At 46.4% G+C, this 22,732-nt stretch overlaps 1 protein-coding gene across 5 annotated transcripts in view; it reads left to right on the top strand.

Moving 5' to 3' along the window:
• cep126 (centrosomal protein 126) overlaps positions 1 to 22,732 on the top strand; it is a 253,245-nt gene that overhangs the window by 93,298 nt on the left and 137,215 nt on the right. For 4 of the 5 annotated variants that reach the window (XM_072476359.1, XM_072476358.1, XM_072476360.1 and 1 more), the window contains 2 exons: positions 10,247 to 10,358; positions 11,064 to 11,271. In XM_072476359.1, coding sequence (XP_072332460.1) covers positions 10,247 to 10,358; positions 11,064 to 11,271 — 320 coding nt within the window. Of the gene's footprint in view, positions 1 to 10,246; positions 10,359 to 11,063; positions 11,272 to 22,732 lie in introns of those variants that run through there. The other variant, XM_072476362.1, reaches the window with a different exon arrangement.

Below are 22,732 nucleotides of genomic sequence, written 5' to 3'. Positions count from 1 at the left end.
TGGCCGTTGGTTTGCTTTGTTTTAGTCTCCTCTGGCGCCGGGGTGTCTGTCTTAGCATTGTTTCCTAAATGTTGCCTTTTGTTCCCGGGGATGGCTCATTAGTATATAGATGGTTCTGCAGTATCGGTCTTGTCTGAGAGCTACAGCTCTAATCAACAGACAAACCTTGCACTTTTGCTTCCATTTTCGGTATTGTCCAATTTTCCCTGCATTCTTTGCAAAGTGTCCATTTTGTAATCGGGACGTGGCCATCCCAGGTGGCTACACTCGGGACTTATGAGAAGAAACAGGAGCACCCGGAGGAAATCCACGCTGACATGGGGAGAACGTGCAGACTTCGCACAGACAGAGACCCAAGCCGGGAATCGAACCTCGGTCCCTGGCGCTGTGAAGCAACAATGCGAAACACTGTGCTTCCGTGCCACCTAGTTAACTCCACAGCTCCAGATGTTTGCTCCACTCTGCTTCTACTGGGCCTGGAGCCTACACCTGGCTCCATAACAAACTGCCGGGAAGTTTGGAAACTAAGGAATTGAATGAGAGGAATCAGGAAGGTCATCCTGGTGTTTGATCCAGGAGGGATGTCCTGCTGCTGATTAGAGAAACAGACACAAGGGCAGTGTTGGTTTACCACTTATTCTCAAACTATGACCCCCTAGTCTGGACTTCCCCACCATTGGGAACATTCTTTCTGAATCTACCCTGTCTAATCCTGTGAGAATTTTGTAAGTTTCTAAGAGATCCCCTCTCACTCTTCTGAACTCCAATGAATATGATCCTAACCGATTTAGTCTCTCCTCATATGACAGTCCTGCCATCCCAGAAATCAGCCTCGTAAACCTTCACTACACTCCATAGCAAAAACATCCTTCCTCAGATAAGCACCCCAAAACTGCACACAATACTCCAGGTGTAGCCTGACCAATGCCCTATACAATTGCATTAAAACATCTCTATTCCTTTACTCAAATCCTCTCGCTATGAAGGCCAACATACCATTTGCCTTCTTTACTGCCCCCTTAACACTTACTTTCATGTAATATGGTAGCCATCAAGTTTTTTAAAAAGGGGGGGTTGACCAATTGTGGGCAGCACTGTGGCACAGTGGTTAGCACTGCTGCCTCACAGCTCCAGGGACACGGGTTCAATTCCGGCCTCGGCTGACTGTGTGGAGTTTGCACTTTCTCCCAGTGTCTACGTGGGTTTCCTCCGGGTGCTGCGGTTTCCTCCCCACAGTCCAAAGATGTGCAGGTTAAGTGGATTTTCCGTGCTAAATTGCCCCTTAGTGTTGAAAAGGTTAGGTGTGGTTACTGGGTTATGGGGATAGGATGGAGGGTTTGTGTTTGGGTTTAAGTAGCGTGCCCTTTCCAAGGGCTGGTGCAGGCTTAATGGGCCAAATGACCTCCTTCTGCACTGCAAATTCTATCATTCTATGAATTCTGGGAAAAGGAACTTCTAAAGGATTGCAGAAAACAATAGAATGTAAGATCAAATGGGACAAACAAATTTAAGGAAACATTGAAGAGTATGTGTGCGTGTGTGGGTGGTGGCTGATGATATCTCGAACAAGACATAGTGTGGATGAAACCAGGCATGTGTACAGCAGTTTGTTGTCACCCTCAGAGAACACACTATAGTAGCAGGGCATTGTGTGGAAAAGTTACTGGAATCCTAAAGATTAGAAAATCTATAAGGACTGATCCGTCAAAACTGGTCAGCTCTTAAGTTTATTAAAGCCAAAATATTTTTGGAAATTTTTTGAACATATTGTTAACTGAGTAAAGCTTGTCCTGTATTTTAAGTGTTTTTTTTTTCCTTATTTTAATAAATGTTTAACTTTAATATAAAAGCATCACAATTGTTCTGAGAGATACTTAACTTGATTTCAGAAAACCTCCTCATAATACACAAATTGCAAAACTGTTCTGGCATCTAGTTCAGATTTCCCTTTGGTTTTGGATAGTCTGGCACTTACAATCTGTCGTGGCTTAATACTTCTTTTTCTAAAAATATTTTTATTGCAGAAATTTTTCATTATAACAAAATAAATCCACACAAAACAACAAATACATAAAGGTACAATGCATGAATAGCACAATCAATAAGTAACAACCCCACTAAATCCAACCCTTTAACATATAGCTAAAAAAAAAAAGACTAATACTCCCCCTCTAAGACGACAGTGACTAAATCTCTGAAAAAGGAAATGAATGGTAGCCATCTCGTGTAGAACCCTTCTACCGACCTACTAATGGTGTACTTGACTATCTCTATATATAGGGACTACATTGGGTCACCCAACCAGGCAGAGGCACTGGACGGAGTAGGAGATCTCCACCCCAGCAGAATTCGCCTCTGGTCAATCAATGAGGACATCTGCCTTCACCCTCGTGTGTAGCACCGGCGAGTCCGAAACCTCGAAAATGACCAGCAACGGACAAGGCTGCAGCTCGATATCAAGAATCCCTGACATGGTCCTAAAGAAGGAGACCCAGAAGCTTACAAGTTTAGGCCACAACCTGAACACATGGGTATGATTCGCCAGCCCCCAGCACACCCATCCTCCACCCCAGAGAAAAAAACACTCAACCTCGCCTTGGTCAGACGCTCCCTGAGCACTACCTTGAACTGAATCAATCTCAGCTCAGCACAGACGGAGTTGACCCTGTGAAGAGCCTCACTCCACCCCGCCCCCTCAGCGTGAATTGAGTGATTCACGCCAGCGGGACTGGCCAAAATTGGACGGCCGCTCGGCCCATCGGGGCGCAGAGAATCACCGGGGGGCCGCTATCAACAGGCCCCGACCGGCGTGGCACGAGTTCTGCCGCCGTCCGATAAACGACGCCGGAGAATACTGCAGCTGGCGTCGGGGCGGGATTCGCGCCTCCCCTCGGGAATTCTCCGAACCGGCAGGAGGTCGGAGAATCCCGTCCAAGATCCTATTGAAAAGGAAGGGCAAAGGTGCCAAGGGAAATTAAGCGATATCCTTATGTCAGAAATCGTGAACCTGGAATACCTGAATAAATTAGACCTTTGGCGTTGTCAAAACCAACAAACCTACCCTTCGCAAACAGCTCCTCAAACATCTCCAGCACCTCCTTCCACCACAACCTGAACTTCAAGTCTAAACCCACTGGCAAAAAAAGATGATTCCTACATTTTGGGGCTGACAATGACATGGAGCGTAAAATGTTGTCTATTCTGCCTCCAAACTCTGAGAAGGATGCAAAATTCCTAGGTAGCCTCATTTTCATTTCATTTCATTTCATGGTGGAAACTGGGTCCGTAATATAAAGAAGCAGTTTGTCTGCATACAAGAACACCCGATGCTCCAGCCGCACTTTATCCCCTTCCACTCAGTGGAAGGTCTTAACGCCGTGGTCAATGGTTCAATTGCCAGAGCAAACAGAAATAAAGACAACCCTGCCTAGTACCTCTATTCAACTGAAAATAACCCGAGCTCAAGGTGTTTTCACAAACACTTGTGGTGGAGCCCTATACCAAAGACGAATCCAAGATATAAACTTTGTCCCGAAACCAAACTGCCCAAGAATCTCAAATATATACCTGATTCGATCCTATTGGTGTCCATTGCGACAAGCACATCCGGTTTGGGCACTGGAGAGAGGAAAAGGATTATATTCAATAATCGAGATGTATTGGCTGACAGCTGCCGACACATGACAAAACCTGTCTGTTCTTCCGAGATCATCCCTGGAAGACAGGGCTTCAAACGCATTGCCAGCACTTTAGCCAGCAATTTAGCATCAACATTGAACAAAGAGCTACGCCGATACAACCCAAATTCTGTGACCTTTTTCAAAATCAGGGAAATAGAGGCCTGCACCAATGTAACCGGCAATACCTCCAGTTACAAGGAATCAATTAACATATCCACTCCTGGGACAAGGAATCATTAAACATGTCCAATAGCAGTGGGATCAACTGCGCCACAAATTACGTGTAGAACTCGATGGGAAATCCATCCGGGCCTAGATGCATGAAACAGCATTAAACCAATACATTTCATAATCTCCTCAGGGCCCAACAGGGAGGTGAGGCTTAGTGCAGGGCAGGTGCAGAGGCCGGGATGGAGGCTAGATTCATTCTGGGATGGATAAGGGGGTTTGTAAAAAGGTGAGGTTGGCGATCAGGGAGTACGTGGAGATTGATCAGAACAGGGGGGTATTGGCAACCATACTTTGGGAGGCGTTGAAGGCGGTGGTCTGAGGAGAGATTATCTTGTTCAAGGCACACGGGGACAGGAGGAGGAGGGAGGAGTATGGACGGTTGTTGGATGAGATAGTCGCGGTGGACAGGAGATACGCGGGTGCCCCCACTAAAACGTTGTTGGTGGAAAGGAAGAGGTTGCAAGGGCAGTTCGATCGATTGACATCAAGAAGGGTGGTGGGACAAAGAACAAAGTAGAGCACAGGAACAGGCCCTTCGGCCCTCCAAGCTTGCGTCGACCATGCTGCTGTCTAATCTAAAACCTCCTACACTTCTGGGGTCCATATCCCTCTATTCCCTCAGGTGATTAGCTACGGAAGGCGAGAGGGGTGAAAAATGAAGATGGGGAGAAGGCAAGCCATATGCTGGCCCACCAGCTGAGGAGACTGGCTGCGTCCAGGGAAGTTTTAAAGGTGCGAACAGAGAAGGGGAAGGTAGTGTCAGCTGGGGAGGATTAATGAGGTGTTCAGGGGGTACTATGAGAAGCTGTACAGGCGGAGCCGGGTGTAGAGGAAGGGGATATGGGACAGGTCCTGATGGGTTGGAGTTTCCAAGGTTGGAGGACGAGAGGAGACAGGCATTGGAGGAGCCGGTGGGGATGAGGGAGGTGATTGACAGCATTCGGGGGATGGAGTCGGGGAAGGCTCCAGGGCCAAATGGCTTTCCAGCGAGATTTATAAGGCATTTGCAAAGAAGTTCATACATATGTTCATAATGTTCATATGTTGCTATGTTCATACATCTTTGAAAGTTGCCACTGAAGTGGATAGAGCTGTGAAGAAGGCCTATGGTGTGCTCGCGTTCATTAACAGAGGGATTGAATTTAAGAGCCGTGAGGTGATGATGCCGCTGTACAAAACTTTGGTAAGGCCACATTTGGAGTACTGTGTACAGTTCTGGTCGCCTCATTTTAGGAAGGATGTGGAAGCTTTGGAAAAGGTGCAAAGAAGATTTACCAGGATGTTGCCTGGAATGGAGAGTAGGTCTTACGAGGAAAGGTTGAGGGTGCTAGGCCTTTTCTCATTAGAACGGAGAAGGATGAGGGGCGACTTGATAGAGGTTTATAAGATGATCAGGGGAATAGATAGAGTAGACAGTCAGAGACTTTTTCCCCGGGTGGAACAAACCATTACAAGGGGACATAAATTTAAGGTGAAAGGTGGAAGATATAGGAGGGATATCAGAGGTAGGTTCTTTACCCAGAGAGTAGTGGGGGCATGGAATGCACTGCCTGTGGAAGTAGTTGAGTCGGAAACATTAGGGACCTTCAAGCAGCTATTGGATAGGTACATGGATTACGGTTAAATGATATAGTGTAGATTTATTTGTTCTCAAGGGCAGCACGGTAGCATTGTGGATAGCACAATTGCTTCACAGCTCCAGGGTCCCAGGTTCGATTCCGGCTTGGGTCACTGACTGTGCGGAGTCTGCACGTCCTCCCCGTGTCTGCGTGGGTTTCCTCCGGGTGCTCCGGTTTCCTCCCACAATCCAAAGATGTGCAGGTTAGGTGAATTGGCCAATGATAAATTGCCCTTAATGTCCAAATTGCCCTTGGTGTTGGGTGAAGGTGTTGAGTTTGGGTAGGGTGCTCTTTCCAAGAGCCGGTGCAGACTCAAAGGGCCGAATGGCCTCCTTCTGCACTGTAAATTCAATGATAATCTATGATTAATCTAGGACAAAGGTTCGGCACAACATCGTGGGCCGAAGGGCCTGTTCTGTGCTGTATTTTCTATGTTCTATGTTAAGTTAGCATCGCATTTGTTGGGGATGTTTAACGAGGCATTGGAGAAGGGGGAGGAGCTGCCAGAGATACTGACACAGGCATCGGTCACCCTAACCCCAAAGAAGGAGAAGGATCCATTGGAGTGTGGGTCGTATATGCCCATATTGTTGTTGAACACAGATGTGAAAGTGCTGGCTATGTTGGTGGCAGGGAGGATGGAGGGATGCTTTCTAGGGGTGGTCGCTGAAATCAAACTGGTTTCATACAGGGTAGTCAGCTCTCCAGTAACACCAGGAGGCTTTTGAATGTGTTTAGGACTCCATCAGTGGGGCAGGAGCTGGTGTTCATTGTTTCTAATGCAGAGAAGGCTTTTGATCGGGTGGAGTGAAGGCATTTATTTGAGATCTTGAGGAGGTTTGGGTTTGGCCCAAAGTTTGTGGCTTGGGTGCACTTTTTATATGTAGCCCCAGTGGTAAGTATATGTACAAATGTGATGAGTTCACAGAGTTTTGGGCTGCATAGGGGAATGAGACATGGGTGTCCGCTGTTGCCGTTATTGTTCGTGCTAACAATTGAGCCCTTGCCGATGGTCCTTAGGGGGTCTGTGTAGTGGTAGGGATTCTGAGGGGGAGCAGGGAGAACTGGTATAATTGTACGACCTGTTATTGTTTGTGTCAAACCTGCTGGAGAGAATTGGTAGGATCATGGGAATATTGTAGAGGTTCAGGGCCTTCTCTGCATACAAGTTAAATGTCGGGAAGAGTGAGGTGTTTCCAGTGAATGGCGGAGTGGGGGGCCAACTTGGGGATGGTGCCATTTAAGGTAGCTAGGGAAAGGTTCAGGTACTTGGGAATAAAGGTGACAAAGGAATGGGCTACGATGCACAGGTGGAATTTGACAACGTTGGTGGAGGAGGTTAGGAGAGATTCTAAGAGATGGGATACATTACACCTGACACTGGCAGGGAGCGTGCAGGTTGTAAAAATGAATGTGCTGCCAAGGTTCCTGTTCATTTTCCAGAGCCTCCCGATCCAGAGGCCTTCTTCCGGAAATTAGAGACAGTGATTTTGGAGTTTATATGGGCGGGGAAGGTGCCGAGGGTAAAGAGGGCCCTGCTACAAAGGCAGAGGCAGAAAGGGGTTTGGCGCTCCAGAACCTGCTGCACTGCGATTGGGCAGTGAATGTGGAGAAGGTGAGGGCTCTGGTGACAGCTCCACTGCCATTAGCACCGTGGAAGAATACAAGGAGCCCGGTGGTGCAGTCGACGATTAGAGTGTGAACTCAGCTTGCGGAGACACTAGGAAGGCAGGTCGGTGTTAACACCATTGGAGGGAACCACAGGTTTAAGCTGGGGAGATGGATGGGATCTATGGGAAGTGGAGGGAAGCGGGACTGGTAAGACTGAGGGATTTGTATCTGGAAGGGAAGTTTGCAGGTCTTGATGAGTTGCAGGAGAGGTTTGAGTTGCCGGGAGGAGTGAACTTAGATACATGCAGGCGAGGGGACTTTGCACAAAAGGACTGGAGGACATTTCCCAGGTTGCCAGGGTACATCCTATTGGAGCAACTGTTGCACCCGGGTGAGAGGGGAGAGGGTGGGATTTGGGACTTATTTCTGTGTGATAGGGGAGCACAAGTGTGCAAGTGGTGAGGATCAAGAAGAAATGGGAGGAGGAGTTGGGGGAGGCGGAAATAGGCTGGGGACTGTGGTGTGAGGCGAAGCACAGGTGACTTTAACCTCCTCTTGTGCGAGGATGAACATGATTCAGTTCAAGGTGGTGCACAGGTCCAGATGACCCGGGCGAAGATGAATGGGTTCTTTCAAGGGGTGGCCGATGAGTGTGAGAAGCAGGGCTGGTGAATAATGTGCACACGTTCTGGGGCTGCGACAAGCTGGAGAATAACTGGGACGTCGTGTTTGGGACGTTATCTAAAATTGTGGAGGTGGAGGTCAAGCCGGACTCAATGGTGGTGATGTTTGGGGTATCGTATAATGCTGGGACTGCTGGAGGGGAAGGAGGCCGATGTTGTGGCCTTCGCCTCTCTAATTGCGGCAAAGGATCTTGCTAAATTGGAGATCGAATATGCAGCATGGGTGGCGGCCTGACTGGAGGACCTGTGTGACTTTCTTCTGTTGGAAAAGATCAAATTTGAGTTGAGGAGGTCAGTGGAGGGCTTTGAGACACAGTGGGGTTTGTTCATGACAATGCTTGAGGAACTGTTCTTTGCGGGGGGAGGGTAGGGGGTCAAAGGGGGAAAAATGGTACAAACTGTGGACTGTGAGGTTGTGGAGTGTGTTCGGTATGTTACTGTTTTTTACACATGTTTGGAATAAAATACATTAAAAAAAGAAAATACATATTTCAAAATATATTACTAAATTGATCAGTGGGACGGTTTTGTGTTGATTAATATTGTTTTGTAAAGGTTTTATATGAAGACTGGCTTGTTACAAAAGCCTGGGCTTGAACTTGAAAAAAAACGATGACTTTGTAAACTGAAGACAGATCCTACTTCCAGCATGCATAATTTCCGAGGATGCATTGGTGTTCGGAAAATCATAAAATGTTTCTCCCTCAGGCTCTAACAATTGCAGTTGTTTGTGTTATGACCCCCTAGGGGGCCAAGGATGTGCTCCATTTGATTACCCCATTACACAGCTGAGTATAAACTCTCCCGGTAATTGGGGGCGGGGTTTCCCCTTAAGGGAAAACTACTCCGTACAAAAACCCCAACCTGGGTGCAAATCAGGGAGGATGGCCATTCGGGAAGGGGAGTAGTAGTTTTCGTGACTCTGTGCCGTAATAAACCAGCTGTTCATTTCTACCCTACCGTGTGTTCCTGTTGTCTCTCCTTTTCAGGTTCTACAGTTTGTTTCAAAAGAAAATTTGAAAATAGGAAGAGATTAAATTTTAAAACAATTTTTCAAATTTAATTTAAATTGTGTGTTTTTTGTTATGTGTGACAGTGTGAAAAAGAAAATCATTACACAGTGCTGATTATACACCTGTTGTAGCATTTCAATTAATGTTAGAAAGAAGATGCATGGTGTCACCACAATTCAATATTGTTTTAAATAGATAGGTTTAATTTTTAAAGTGTGAAGAATGCTTCTAGTTTTCACCTATTATCATAGAATCTACAGTGCAGAAGGAGGCCATTCGGGCCATCGAGTCTGCACCGGCTCTTGGAAAGAGCACCCTACCCAAGGTCAACACCTCCGCCCTATCCCCATAACCCAGTAACCCCACCCAACACTAAGGGCAATTTATCATGGCCAATCCACCTAACCTGCACATCTTTGGACTGTGGGAGGAAACCGGAGCACCCGGAGGAAACCCACGCACACACGGGGAGGATGTGCAGACTCTGCACAGACAGTGACCCAAGCCGGAATCGAACCTGGGACCCTGGAGCTGTGAAGCAATTGTGCTATCCACAATGCTACCATGCTGCCCCTATTGTTGATATAAAATGTAAAGACTTTAATCTGCAGAAACCAATACAGAGGCAACCACAGAAACCAATTGCACCATCAAATTTAATATTTGCCGGGACCTCTTAGAAATTACAAATCGGTGTTGCCGACCAGGGTGCCCTCAATGCCCACCCAACCAATGCTGTCTGTAAATGCATCTCCCTTCCATCACTGCTGATGGATAACATGATTCTATTCTGCAGCACTTGAAATCCCAGGCTCCTCTTCCACAGTATTCAGAGGACATGCTTTACATGCTGCCAAATTCCAGAACTCCACTCCAGTTTTTCCAAAGTTTAGATCCAGCTCCCAGTGCCACAGAAAGTCCAGTTAGTCACTTCTGTGACAAAGGCATGCAGCTAACTCCAATAACATCACAGTTCTGAATTGCCCACAGTGTTATCAAAGTACAAGAATCTCTCCAGTAAAGCCAAGCCCTTTTGCCACATCCACTATTGTTAAATATGAGATATCAAGCTTCACTTGGTATATCTTGCTGTAAATTTGCAGTGTTCAAACTGTTAAAATAAAAAATGGAATACGTATCGGTAAAGAGATGTATGCTTCAAATGAAGTTAAGAATTTTTAAATTTTCACGTAGGAATGAGCAAGAGCTGTGGATTTCAATCCTCCAATCAGTAAAAATCCAAGAATACTGTACAATAAAAATAATATTTCACTTATTTAGCAACTTTAAATCCTGACATCCGATTCTTGAGCAACGTTTGCTCCATTTACATAAGCATGCCTGCAATAATTTTATTTATTAAATCTGAATCAACATCTGATGGTTAAAATTATTTTTAATTTGTTCAGGCTATAGAAAACAGGTCACTCGATTAGAAGAAGCACTTAAACAGATTCAAAGTTCACCTTATGTGTTAGCACCTCCATTATCTGCTGCTGCCAGACCCACAGTCAATGACAGGTAAGATGATAAGTGTTCCCTATCATCTTGAATGTACCTTCCAAATCCATAAAACATCAAAAGGCACAAATTATATAAATGTAAGAAAGTCGTTTAACTTGCATATTTACAGTGTTATGCTATAGAATCACTTCTTGCTATTCCTGTGCTATACATCCATAATACAAGTTGACCTCTCATTGTAGAGCATATGAGGATGTAGTGGGTCTTCAGCTAAAGTAGGTTTAAGGATGTGGCATAATTTGATCAGGCTACGCAGAGGGATATGGCTGGTTTAGCACAGGGCTAAATCACTGGCTTTGAAAGCAGACCAAGACAGGCCAGCAGCATGGTTCAATTCCCGTACCAGCCTCCCCGAACAGGTGCTGGAATGTGGTGACTAGGGGCTTTTCACAGTAACTTCATTTGAAGCCTACTTGTGACAAGCGATTTTCATTTCATATTCAGTCCTCATTTTAAAGTTATATATTCTGGTCCTAAATATCTGCATTTATTTTGACATGTTCGGAATGTATCACAGCAAAATTTGAAGGTTTGTATCTTTTGCTTGTATCCATTTCCACAAATGATTTGTCCATTGATAACTTTTGCCACATGTTTAACTGAAACTTTGACTATACTATTGTGAATAACGCAGCTCCATCTCACAGTGTAGAAAAAAGACCGTAAATATTGTGCATAATGTCTATGGAATTGCATTCTTAGGACCACTGATTCATTTCTGAATCTGTCAGCGCATGGAGAGATTAGAACTGGTTCGCGCTATCAGAAACAACTTTCAGCAGCGAAGGCTTATGCCAAGCTTATGCAAGAGACGAGTGAGGCAAATCTGAAAAACAGCCGGTTACGCTTTCAGCAGGAATTGGAGGAAACGCAACGACTCCTGGGAGAGCAGCAACTGAATGGTTTACAGGTAATGTAGAAGTTATAATAACCTTTCTAATGTTTGTTGATGGGCTTTCTTTAGTACACTTTCTTACATGCAAAAATAATTAGACAAAATAAAAATTAGTATCTTCTTGAATGAATGCAATTTTATGCAAATATAAAATAATTAAACTTTTGTTTAATATGCACTATAACAATCTTTTGATACAGGGATTTGTTTATAATATAAAGAGTTATTTATATGTAACAACAATTAGAGATTGTCCATGTACAAGGCTATGGCATCCAATATAAATAAGGATGAAGTGTTTGAGTGAAAGGAGGGACTATTGTAAAGTAGGAAGCAAATAATGTAAATATAAAGAACAAACTGATAGCCTTTATTTGGGTGGAAAGGTGGCACTGATGCCTCACAGTGCTGGAGTTTGCACAGTGTCCCCGTGCTTGCGAGGGTTTCCTCCTGCCCAGTTTAGTTGGATTGGCACTGCCAAATTGCCCCTTAGTGCCCAAAGGTTAGGTGGGGTTGCAGAGATAGGCGGGGGACTGGGCTAGGTCGGGTGCTCTTTGCAGAGTCAGTGCAGACACGATGGACTCAATACCCTTCAGCACTGTAGGGATTCTATGATTCAAGATTCAATGAATCAGAAGAAAATTCTGGTGTTGGAGGGATGTCTATAACAGCAGATAATTCTGATGTTGTTGGGGTTAAAGGAACATTAATCGTTGCACTAAATGGGAGTGACATTCTCACCAAGTAGTCGTAAAGATAACAGAAACTTGGAGGAGTAGTTGTATCCGTCAGTAAAATGTGTCCTATAAATAAATTTGAGTTAATATTTCAATCATTAATTATGTACCCGATTCAGCCGAGTCCCAGCCTTGGTGAGACCGCTGGCCTGGTACCTGGTTGTCATCCTGATGTGGCATCTGGTCGAGGATGACACCTAATCAGGGTTAGGCATTTCTACCACGGGTCTTTATGTGACTGAGCAGATTGATTTTAAAGCTGTAGATCATTAGGCACATGAGGTAGTGGGATCCAGAGTACAGTATTTGCTGCCTTTTCTTTTCTTCACTGCCATCATTCTGCCTCATCATTAAGATATTGGAACTTGAAGCGTAATGCAGCTGAATGGACAAGTCACAGCCATTCTCAAAAAGTCATAGAGCTTTACAGCACAGAAAGGGATCCGTCAGTCATCATGTCTGCACTGGCCATCATGCGCCTATCTATTCTAATCCCATTTTCCAGCACTTGGTCTGTAGCCTTATATACCATGGTGTTTCAAGTGCTCATATAAATGCTTCTTAAATGCTGTGATGGTTCATGCCTCTAGCACCCTTTCAGGCTGTGAGTTACGAATTCCCACCATCTTCTGGGTGAAAAGTTTTTTTTGTCAAATTCCCTCTAAATCTCCTGCCCCTTACCTTAAATCTTTACCCTCTGGTTATTGACTCATCTACTAAGTTTCTTCCTATCTATCTATGTCCCTCATAATTGTGTACACCTAAGCAGATCCCTCCCCCTCAGCCCTCTCTGCCCTAAAGAAAAAAACCCCAGCCTAAACAGTCTCTCTTCATAGCTGAAATGCTCCTGCCCATGCAACATCCTGGTGAATATCCTCTGCATCCTTTTTAATGCAATCACAACCTTCATGTAATGTGGCAACCAGAACTGCATACAGTACTCTAGCTGTGGCCTAACTAGCGTTTTATACAGCTCCATCACATCCTCCCTGCTCTTATATTCTGTGCCTCCACTAATAAAGATAAGCATCTGATATGCCATCTTAACCACCTTATCTACCTGTCCTTTATCATTAATGTACACCATAAGCAACAGGGAAACCAGCACTGATCTCTGCGGTACACCACTGGACACAAACTTCCAGTCTCAAAACAACATTCGACCATTCCCCTCTGCTTCTTTCCACTAAGCCAATTTTGGATCCAATTTGTCAAATTGTCCTGGACCCCATGGGCTCTTACTTTCTTGACCAGTCGCCCATGCGGGACTTTGTCAAAAGCTTTACTGAAGTCTATCAACTGCATTGCCCTCAACAACACACTGAGCCACCTTCTCGAAAAATTCACTCAAATTTGTGAATCTTGATCTCCCCCTGACAAAGTCACGCTGACTATCCTGGATTAATCCTTGCCTTCCCAAGTGGAGATTAACTCTGTCCCTCAGAAATGTTTCCAATAATTTCACTACCACTGATATTACACTCACTGGGCTGTAATTACCTGTTGTTTCCCTATTTCCCTTCTTGAATAATGGTGCCATTCTGAGCGATTGGCAACAAACTCCTCCCACTCATTTCTATCAATGCTGCCATGCTTCAAGGGCAGCTTCAGAATGTATTTGGAATGTTTTCTTTGTCCTCCTCTGAACGCTGGTCATTTGGGAATTGAGAGAATTGGAGCTGGTGAGGGAAATAATTTTCGACCATGTGGACATAGGGGCCAGTCCATTGAAGTTGATTTGCACGAGTCTTGCTTGAATGCTTGTGCATGTCAAGATGCACACCATGAGTTGGACAGGGCGCATCGGTCGCTCAGGCTGGAGCTTAAAGCGAATGAGCCGCCAAGGGCAGTCATTGACTGCTTCCACAGCTACCACGTGAAGGAGAAGGTTTAGAGCTGGGCGATGCAGAGACGAGATATGAAGTGAGAAGACATTGGTATACGCATATACCAAGATCTGACGGCAGAGTTGGCGAGAAGGCTGGCGGCCTTTGGACGGGTGCAGGCGACATTGTATGGCAGCGGAGTGAGGTTCGGAGTGCTCTACGCAGCGAAACTGAGAGTGACTCACAATTCAAAGAACTTTTATTTCGAGACGGTGGAGGTGGCGGAGGGTTTGTTAAGGCTGACAGACTGTGACTGAGATGAGAGTTGGGATTTGGACTTTGTGAGGACTGGGAATGTTTTTCTTATTGAGTTTTTTCCTTGGATTGGGGTTTTGTTTCTATCTTCGAATAGGGGTGTGGTTCTTGTTTTTCCTTATGGGTGTGGTTCTTCTTTGTTTCTTGGTTTGGGGAGATGGGGTTTTTGGCATGAGGGGCCGGGTTACTGGGGATGGGGTGGGGAGGAGGGGGGGCTCTGGCATGGGTCACCACACTAGCAAACAAAGGTTGGCTATATACGGGTGTGTGGTGGGGGGAAAGGGCTGCGGTCGTTTGAGCCTGGTCGAACAGGTTTCGATGGACCTGGGAGGTGTGAATGGTGGGGGAGGGGATCAATACTGGGTGAGGTGATTGCAAGTGGAAGTGGATGGAGGGTTCTGGGAGGTGGAGTCGAAGGTAACAAAAGGATGGGGCTGGTCTGGCCGGATGGGCAGGGCCTGGGGTAATGATGATGGCAGATAGGAGGGGTGGGAGGGGGTGAGAGACCCCCGGTCAGAATGGTGACGTGGAACGTGAGGGTGTTAGGGGGACCGGTGAAGTGATCAACAGTTTTTTCCACATTTGAAGAGTTTAAAAGCTGATGTGGTGATGCTGCAAGAGGCTCATCTGAGGGTGAAGAGCCAGATGAGGCTTAGGAAGGACGAGGTGAGCCAGGTATTTCATTCAGGGTTTGATAGTAGGGCTCAGGGGTTGGCAATTTTGGTGGGTAAGCAGGTGAGGTTCCAAATGGAAAAGATAATGGCGGATCAGGGGGGCAGGTACGTGATTGTAATGGGTGCATTGGAGGGGAGGCTGGTGGCGTTGGCTCACCTATATGCCCCCAATTGCAATGACACAGGTTTGTGAAGATAACATCAGCTGCCATTCAAATGTGGATACCCATGAGTTGATATTGAGGGGGGGTGGGGAGGAAATTGGAACACAGTGCTGTAACCTGGGTGGACAGGTCTCAGTTGTGCTCGCTGACCCCGCCGGGGCTAAGGGGGGGGGGGGGGGGGGTGGTGTAGCCAAAAGCGTTGGCAGAGTTCATGAGGGAGATGGAGGGGGTTGACCCGTGGGGAGTTTTACATCCAAGGGACTGGGAGTATTCGTTTTTTTCCCCCGGTGCACAAGGTGTTCTCAAGGATTGACTTTTTTGTGGTGGGGAAGGTGCTGTTGGCTGGAGTTAAGAGGGCAGAGTATTCGGCAATTGTAATCTCAGATCTTGTTTAAGACTGAGGTGGATAGGGAGGAATGCCAACAATTGATAGAAGTGATTTTGAAGGTGGATGGGAGGTATTCGGGGAACCGAGATCCGGGCTCCTGGCAAAGAGAAAGGAGTTGCAGGCGCGGTTCGACCTACTGTCCACGGGAAAAGCGGTGCACCAGTTGAGAAGGTCAAGGGGGGCTGCCTATGAGTATGGGGAGAAGGCAGGGCGTATGTTGGCAGGTCAGCTTCATAGGGAGGCCACGAGGAGGGAGATAATTCGGGTTCGGGATAAGACAGGTGAGTTGGTGGTGGCTCTGGAACAGGTTAACAAAGTGTTTGAGGTGTTTTATAGGGACTTGTATATTTTGGAGCCACCAAATGATGAGTGGGAGATGAGGGAGTACCTGGGGGGTTAGAGTGCCCAAGGTTGGCTGAGGTGGAAAGGGCAGGACTGGAGGAGCCGATGGGGGTGGAGGAAGTGAAGGCGGCAACCAGGAAGATGCAGGCCGGGAAAGTGGCAGGGCCGGATGGGTTCCCGGTCGAATTTTATAAAAGCTGGCGCTGTTGTTGGTGGAAATGTTCGAGGACGCGATGGACAGGGGGCTCTAGCTGAAACCGATGGGGTAGGCCTCGATCTTGTGCTGCTTAATAAGGACAAGGATCCAGTGGAGGCCCATATCTCTGCTGAATGTGCCTTCCGAGGGTGATTGGGGAGGATCAGACAGGGTTCGTCAAGGGCAGACAGTTGTCAACAGATGTGAAGAGGCTGCGAATGTGGGGCTTTCTCCGGCAGAAGGAAGGGAGACGGAGGTGGTGGTGGCGTTAGATGCTGAGAAGCTGTTTGATTGGGTGGAGTGGGGTCATTTGATGGCGGCGTTGGAGAAATTTTGGATTGGGCTGAAGTTTGTGACATGGGTGCAGTTGCTGTATAAGGAGCCAATGATAAGTGTGCGCATGAAGAATACGAATTCAGGGTATTTTGCATTGCACCAGGGAACGAGGCTGGGGATCTCTTATGTCCCCCTTCTGTTTACATTGACTATAGAGCCCTTGGCCATCGTGCTGAGGAGCTCGGGGTTGTGGAAGGGATTGTGCGCGGGGTGGGGGTGGTGGAGCATACGGTGTCCTTGTATGCGGATGGCTTGTTATATATTTTGGAACTGGGCTCTTCGGTAGGGGACATAATGGGCTTGCTTCAGAGATTTGGGATGTTCTCTGGGTATTTGGGGAAAAGTGAGTACTTTGTGATTTCATCTCCAGGGGTGGGGGTCTACCATTTCGTCTAGCAGCATCTCACTTTAGGTATCTGGGGGTGCAAGTGGCTCGGGATTGGACAGGTCTCCGGAAGTTCAATTTCACTAGCTTGCTGGGGAAGGTGAAGGCTGATTTTTTGAGGTGGGGCAATCTTCTGTCATTAGTGGGCGCAAAGATGAATGTTTTGCCACAATTCTTGTTTTTGTTTCAGTGCCTGCGGGTCTTTTGCCTCAGACATTTTTCAGTGGGGTAGATAGGCTGATCTCCTCATTTGTCTGGGCGGGGAAGGTGGCGAGGATAAGGAAGGTGATACTGCAGAGGGGACTGCAGGCAGGGGAGTTAGGCCTCCCGAATTTAATGTAATATTGGGGCAGCGAATGCAGAGAAGGTTCAGGGATGGAATAGGGAGATGAGGGGAGCTTTATGAGAGAGGAGGGAGGGGGTCAGGGCTGCATGTGCTGTGAACAACTCTGCTCCTGATAGCCCCAGGGAAGTATTAAATGCATCCAGTGGTGGTGTTTTGGAGGCAGTTTCGGCAGCATTTTAGGTTGGGAGTGGGGTCGTGGGGGATGCCGATCAGGGGGAATCACAAGTTTGAGACGGGGAGGATGGATGCGAGGTTCTGGGGATCGGAAGAGAAAAGGATTAGGGAGACGATAACTCTGTTTCTAGGAGAGCGATTTACAAGCTTGGAGGAGCTGAATGAGAAGTTCGGGGTGTTCTCTAGGTATTTGGCGCGGGGGGAAAAGTTTCCGGTACATGCAGATGCAGGACTTTGCGAGGAAGGTCTCCCCAACTTTCCCACAGTACCCGCCTCCTCGCTGTTGGAGGTGGTGTTGTCAGTGGGCAGGAGGCGCAGTTGAAGAGGGAGGTTGTCTCGGCGATTTATGGAAGGATTTGTAGGAGGTTAAGGTGCTCATGGAGGGGGTTAAGGTGAAGTGGGAGGGAGAGCTGGGGACTAGAGGAAGGATTGTGGTGTGAGGTGCTGCGGAGGGTGAATGCCTCGACTTTGTGTGCGAGGCTAGGGCTGATACAACTGAAGGTGGTGTACAGGGCACACCTGCCAAAGTCCAGGATGAGCTTGCTGTTTGAGGGGGTGAAAGAAGTCTGTGAGAGCTATGGGAGAGGTCCTGCGAATCATGTACATATGTTTTGGTCTGTGCAAGGTTGGAAAGGTTTTGGAAGGCGGTTTTCTGCACAATTCCGGGGGTTCTGCATTTCGGGGATTAATGTAGAGCCCGGTCCCCTCAAAGCCATCAAAGCCATATTCAGGGCGTCGGACCAGCTGGAGTTGCAGTCGGGTGTGGGAGCAGATGTCTTAGCCTTCGCCTCATTGATTGCGTGCAAGTGGGTCTTGTTCTCCACCCTGTGTTTCAGTGTGACTGGGGGATCAGCTGGGGTTTTTGGCCCTGGAGGAACTGAAATTTGCTCTGGGGGAGATCGACAATAGTTGGGGTTTGTTCTTTTTCCATTTTGGAGAGTTGGTTACCATTGATTGCTGAAGGAGGGGTGGGGAGAGGGAGGGAAGAGGGAGGGAGCGTTTAATGCGTGGGGGCATTGTGTTTGTTGTAAATTGTAAAAATGTTGAAAATTTGGAATAAGAATACAAGAAAATTAAAGTCAGAGTCATTCTGACAACATTTCAATTAAAAATATTGCATTTCAAAGGAGATATCAGTTTGTGTTCTCTCTCGCAGACTTCAAAACACTTAAACCAAGAGATTTAGCCCACATTCTGGAAATGAATTAAGAAAAATGTTATGAGAATTCTCGCCAACAGTCACATTTTATACCCTTGATTAAAAGGATGTTCATGCAGAACTGGTACTGAGGGGGCAAGCATGACGCAATGCTCATTTTGTTCTCCCAGGAAATTAAAATACAGTAAAACAAATACAAAGTTGTACACTGTATAACTCTGATTACAGATATCAACTGAATTCTGCTTATCTGCTATCTTCTTCTTCTATAATGCTGGACATTCCACGGTGTGTGCTGCAAATGATTCTATTCAATGTCACATTTGCAGTCCAATGTTTTCATTTTGTAGAACTTGACATGTTGATGTCCATAGCAAATCTAGTTGGTGAATGGCTTCCATGTCTTGTGAAAGCCCTCTTCTGACACACGGATGTCAAATTTCATTTTCTCCAGTTGGAGGATTTCTTTCAGGTCGGACAGCCAGTCTGCAGTTTTGAGTGGTGCTGCCGATCGCCAGCCAAGCAGGATTCTTTGGTGGGCGATTAGGGAGGCAAAGCCTAGGGCGTTGGCCCCCTTCCCCATAAAGAGTTCTGGCTGATCTGAAAGCCCGAAGAGCACCACTCTTGGGCCTGGCTCCATCCTCACCCCCACAACGTTAGACATTGCCTCAAAGAACGTTGTCCAGAACCGTGCGATCGTGACTAGGGCTCTGAGGGATGTCCCAATGCAGGAACTTTCCTCCATTCTCACCACTTCCGCTCCCGGTTCTTTCACCCATCCCCTCACTCTTTCTGCTGTGACCATCCAGTGGTAGAACTGTAGGTTGGGAGGGCCAGGCCTCCCTTAATTCCTTTCCTTTGTAGGACTTTTGTCGATCCTCGGGTTCTCAGACACACACACACGCATACGCTATAATTAGTTTATCTACCGTGTTGAAGAAGGCCTTGGGGATGTAGATCGGGAGGGATCTGAACAGGAAGAGGAACCTGGGCAGTACATTCATTTTGATCGTCTGCACTCTCCCTGCCAGCGAGAGTGTGAGTGTGTCCCACCTCTGCTGGTCCCTTTTAACTTCCTCCATCAGACTCATCAGGTTCCATTCGTGGATCCCTGTCCAGCCATGGGTAATTTGGATCCCCAGGTTGCAGAATTTGCTTTTGGTTTGTTTGAATGGCAGTCCCTCTAGCTCTGCAGTTTGAGAGGGAGAAGCTAGAATCAGATGTAATGGTGTTACAATTGAATAAAGGTAACTACAAAGACATGAGGAAAGAGCTGGCCAGAGTTGATTGGGAGGGGAGCCTAGCAGGGAAGACAGTGGAACAGCAATGGCAGGAGATTTTGGGGGTTATTCAGAAGGCACAACAGAAATTCTTCCCAAGGAGGAGGAAACATGCTAAGGGGAGGATGAGGCATCCATGGCTGACAAGGGAAGTTAGGGTCAGCATAAAAGAAAAAGAAAAACCATACAAGGTTTCGAGGATTAGTGGGAAGCCAGAGGATTGGGAAGCCTTTAAAAACAAGCAGAGGACAACTTAAAAAAAACATTAAGAGGGAGAAGATGAAATATGAATGTAAGTTAGCTAGAAGATAGCAAGAGGTTTTTCAATATATAAAAGATAAGAGCGAGGTAAGAATAGATATTGGACCACTGGAAAATGAGGTTGGAGAAGTAGTAATAGGAAACAAAGAAATGGCAGAGGAAATAGATACTTTGCATCAGTCTTCATGATGGAAGACATCAGTGGGATACCAGAACTTCAGGAGAATCAGGGGACCGAGGCGAGTGTAGGGGCCATCACTAAGGAGAAGGTTCTGGGATGACTGAAAGGTCTGAAGGTCATAAATCACCTGGCCCTGATGGACTATACCCCAGGGCTCTGTAGGAGATAGCTTGAGGAGATTATGGATGCATTGGTTGTGATCTTTCACTGGAGGCTGGAAGGGTCCCAGAGGACTGGAAAATGACTAATGTTTAAGAAGGGATGGAGGCAGAAGACAGGAAACTATAGGCCGGTTAGCCTGACTTTGGGCAGTGGTAAGATTTTAGAGTCCATATTAAAGTACTTGGAAGTGCATGATAAAATAGGACTGAGTCAGCACGTCAAGGGGGGGTCATGTCTGACAAATCTGTTTGAATTCTTTGAGGCGGTAACAAGGAGGTTAGCCAAAGGAGAACCAGTGGACGTGATCTATTTAGATTTCCAGAAGGCCTTTGACAAGGTGGCATACAGGAGACTGCTAAATAAGAAAACAGTCCATGGTGTTAAGAGTAAGATACTGACATGGATAGAGGAATTGCTGACTGGCAGAAGGTAGAGAGTGAGGAGAAAGGGATCTTTTTCAGGATAGCAGCCGGTGACTAGTGATGTGCCTCAGGGGTCGGTATTGGGACCACTACTTTTCACAATATACATTAACGATCTGGAAGAATGAACTGAGGGCACTATTTCTAAGTTTGCAAGTTATTCAAAGATATTGTCATGTGAGAGTACCTTTAAGACATGGATGTTTAAGCAATGTACCTTTAAGAAAACAGTGATGTCAGAGAGTGGGTGGAGCTGAGGTCAGGTCAGCCATTTTGTAGTTTGGTTTTGCAGTTTGAAAAGTGCCTGGCTGGTTTTGCTGAGAGCAGTTTAAAAGTGCCTGGCTGTTTTGCTGTGAGCTGCTTAAAAGGAGAAAGCCAGTTTGAGACAGCAGCTTGAGAAGTTCTGGTTTGCTGTGATCTGCTTGAAGGGAGAAAGCCAGTTTGAAAAAGCAGCTTGGGTGTGTCTGTGTGTTTCCAGAGAGCTGCAGGAAGAAAGCAAGGTGCTGGAGCTGAAGTCAACCAAGCATATATATCTCTGCCATAAAACAGAAAATATATATTAACTGTGACTGGTGTGTTACTGTTTTGAAGATTTGAAGCCTTTTGGATGTTTGAAGGAACATTTTGAGGGATTATTTAGTGGTGTATTATTTTCAGGGTTATCTTTGCAGTAAGGGGTGTTAAGGGATCTAATGTTTATTTAAAAGGTTAAGTTGAGTACATAGAATAAACATTGTTTTGTGTTTAAAAACCAGGTGTCCATAATTGTAATACCACACCTGGGGAACAAGCCGTGTGCTCAGAAAAACAACAAATCCATTAAAGGGAGGGGTTGGTTAAACTCCATGATACATTTTGGGGTTCTGAAAATACCTCGCCCATAACAATATGCAGAGGGACAGGTAGTATTGAAGTGGCAGGGGGGCTGCAGAAGGACTTGGAACAGGCTAAGTGTGTGGGCAAAGAAGTGGCAGATTGAATACAATGTGGAAAAGTGTGAGGTTATGCACTTTGAACAAAGAAAAGTACAGCACAGGAACAGGCTTTTCGGCCCTCCAAGCCTGCGCCGACCATGCTGCCCATCTAAACTAAAATCTTCTGCACTTCAGGGGTCCGTATCCCTCTATTCCCATCCTATTCATGTATTTGTCAAGATGCCCCTTAAAAGTCACTATCGTCCCTGCTTCCACCACCTCCTCCGGCAGCGAGTTCCAAGCACCCACGACCCTAACCCTCTGTGTAAAAAACTTGCTTCATACATCTCCTCTAAACCTTGCCCCTCGCATCTTAAACCTATGCCCCTGATTAATTTCCCTCTACCCTGGGAAAAAGCTTCTGACTATCCACTCTGGCTATGCCCCTCATAATTTTGTAGACCTCTATCAGGTCGCCCCTCAACCTCCGTCGTTCCAGTGAGAACAAACCGAGTTTTATCAACCTCTCTTCATAGTTATTGCCCTCCATACCAGGCAACATCCTGATAAATCTCTTCTGCACCCTCTCTAAAGCCTCCACATCCTTGTGGTAGTGTGGTGACCAGAATTGAACACTATACTCCAAGTGTAGCCTAACTAAGGTTCTATACAGTTGCAACATGACTTGCCAATTTTTATACTCAATTCCCTGGCCAATGAAGGGAAGCATGCCGTATGCCTTCTTGACTACCTTCTCCACCTGTGTTGCCCCTGTACACCTAGATCTCTCTGACTGTCAATACTCTTGAGCGTTCTACCATTCACTGTATATTCCCTACCTGCATTAGACCTTCCAAAATGCATTACTTCACATATGTTTGGATTAAACTCCATCTGCCATCTCTCAGGCCAAGTCTCCAAACGATCTAAATCCTGCTGTATCCTCTGACAGTCCTCATCGCTATTCACAATTCCACCAACCTTTGTGTCGTCTGCAAACTTACTAATCAGACCAGTTACATTTTCCTCCAAATCATTTGTATATACTATGAACAGCAAAGGTCCCAGCACTGATCCCTGCGGAACACCACTAGTCACAGCCCTCCAATCAGAAAAGCACCATTCCATTGCTACTCTCTGCCTTCTATGACCTAGCCAGTTCTGTATCCATCTTGCCAGCTCACCCCTGATCCTGTGTGACTTCACCTTTTGTA

This window comes from Scyliorhinus torazame, chromosome 15 (genome assembly GCF_047496885.1).
Source record: "Scyliorhinus torazame isolate Kashiwa2021f chromosome 15, sScyTor2.1, whole genome shotgun sequence".
Lineage (NCBI taxonomy): Eukaryota > Metazoa > Chordata > Chondrichthyes > Carcharhiniformes > Scyliorhinidae > Scyliorhinus > Scyliorhinus torazame.
The sequence above is the reverse complement of the archived record's forward strand: the minus strand, read 5'-3'. Positions and strand labels throughout refer to the sequence as shown.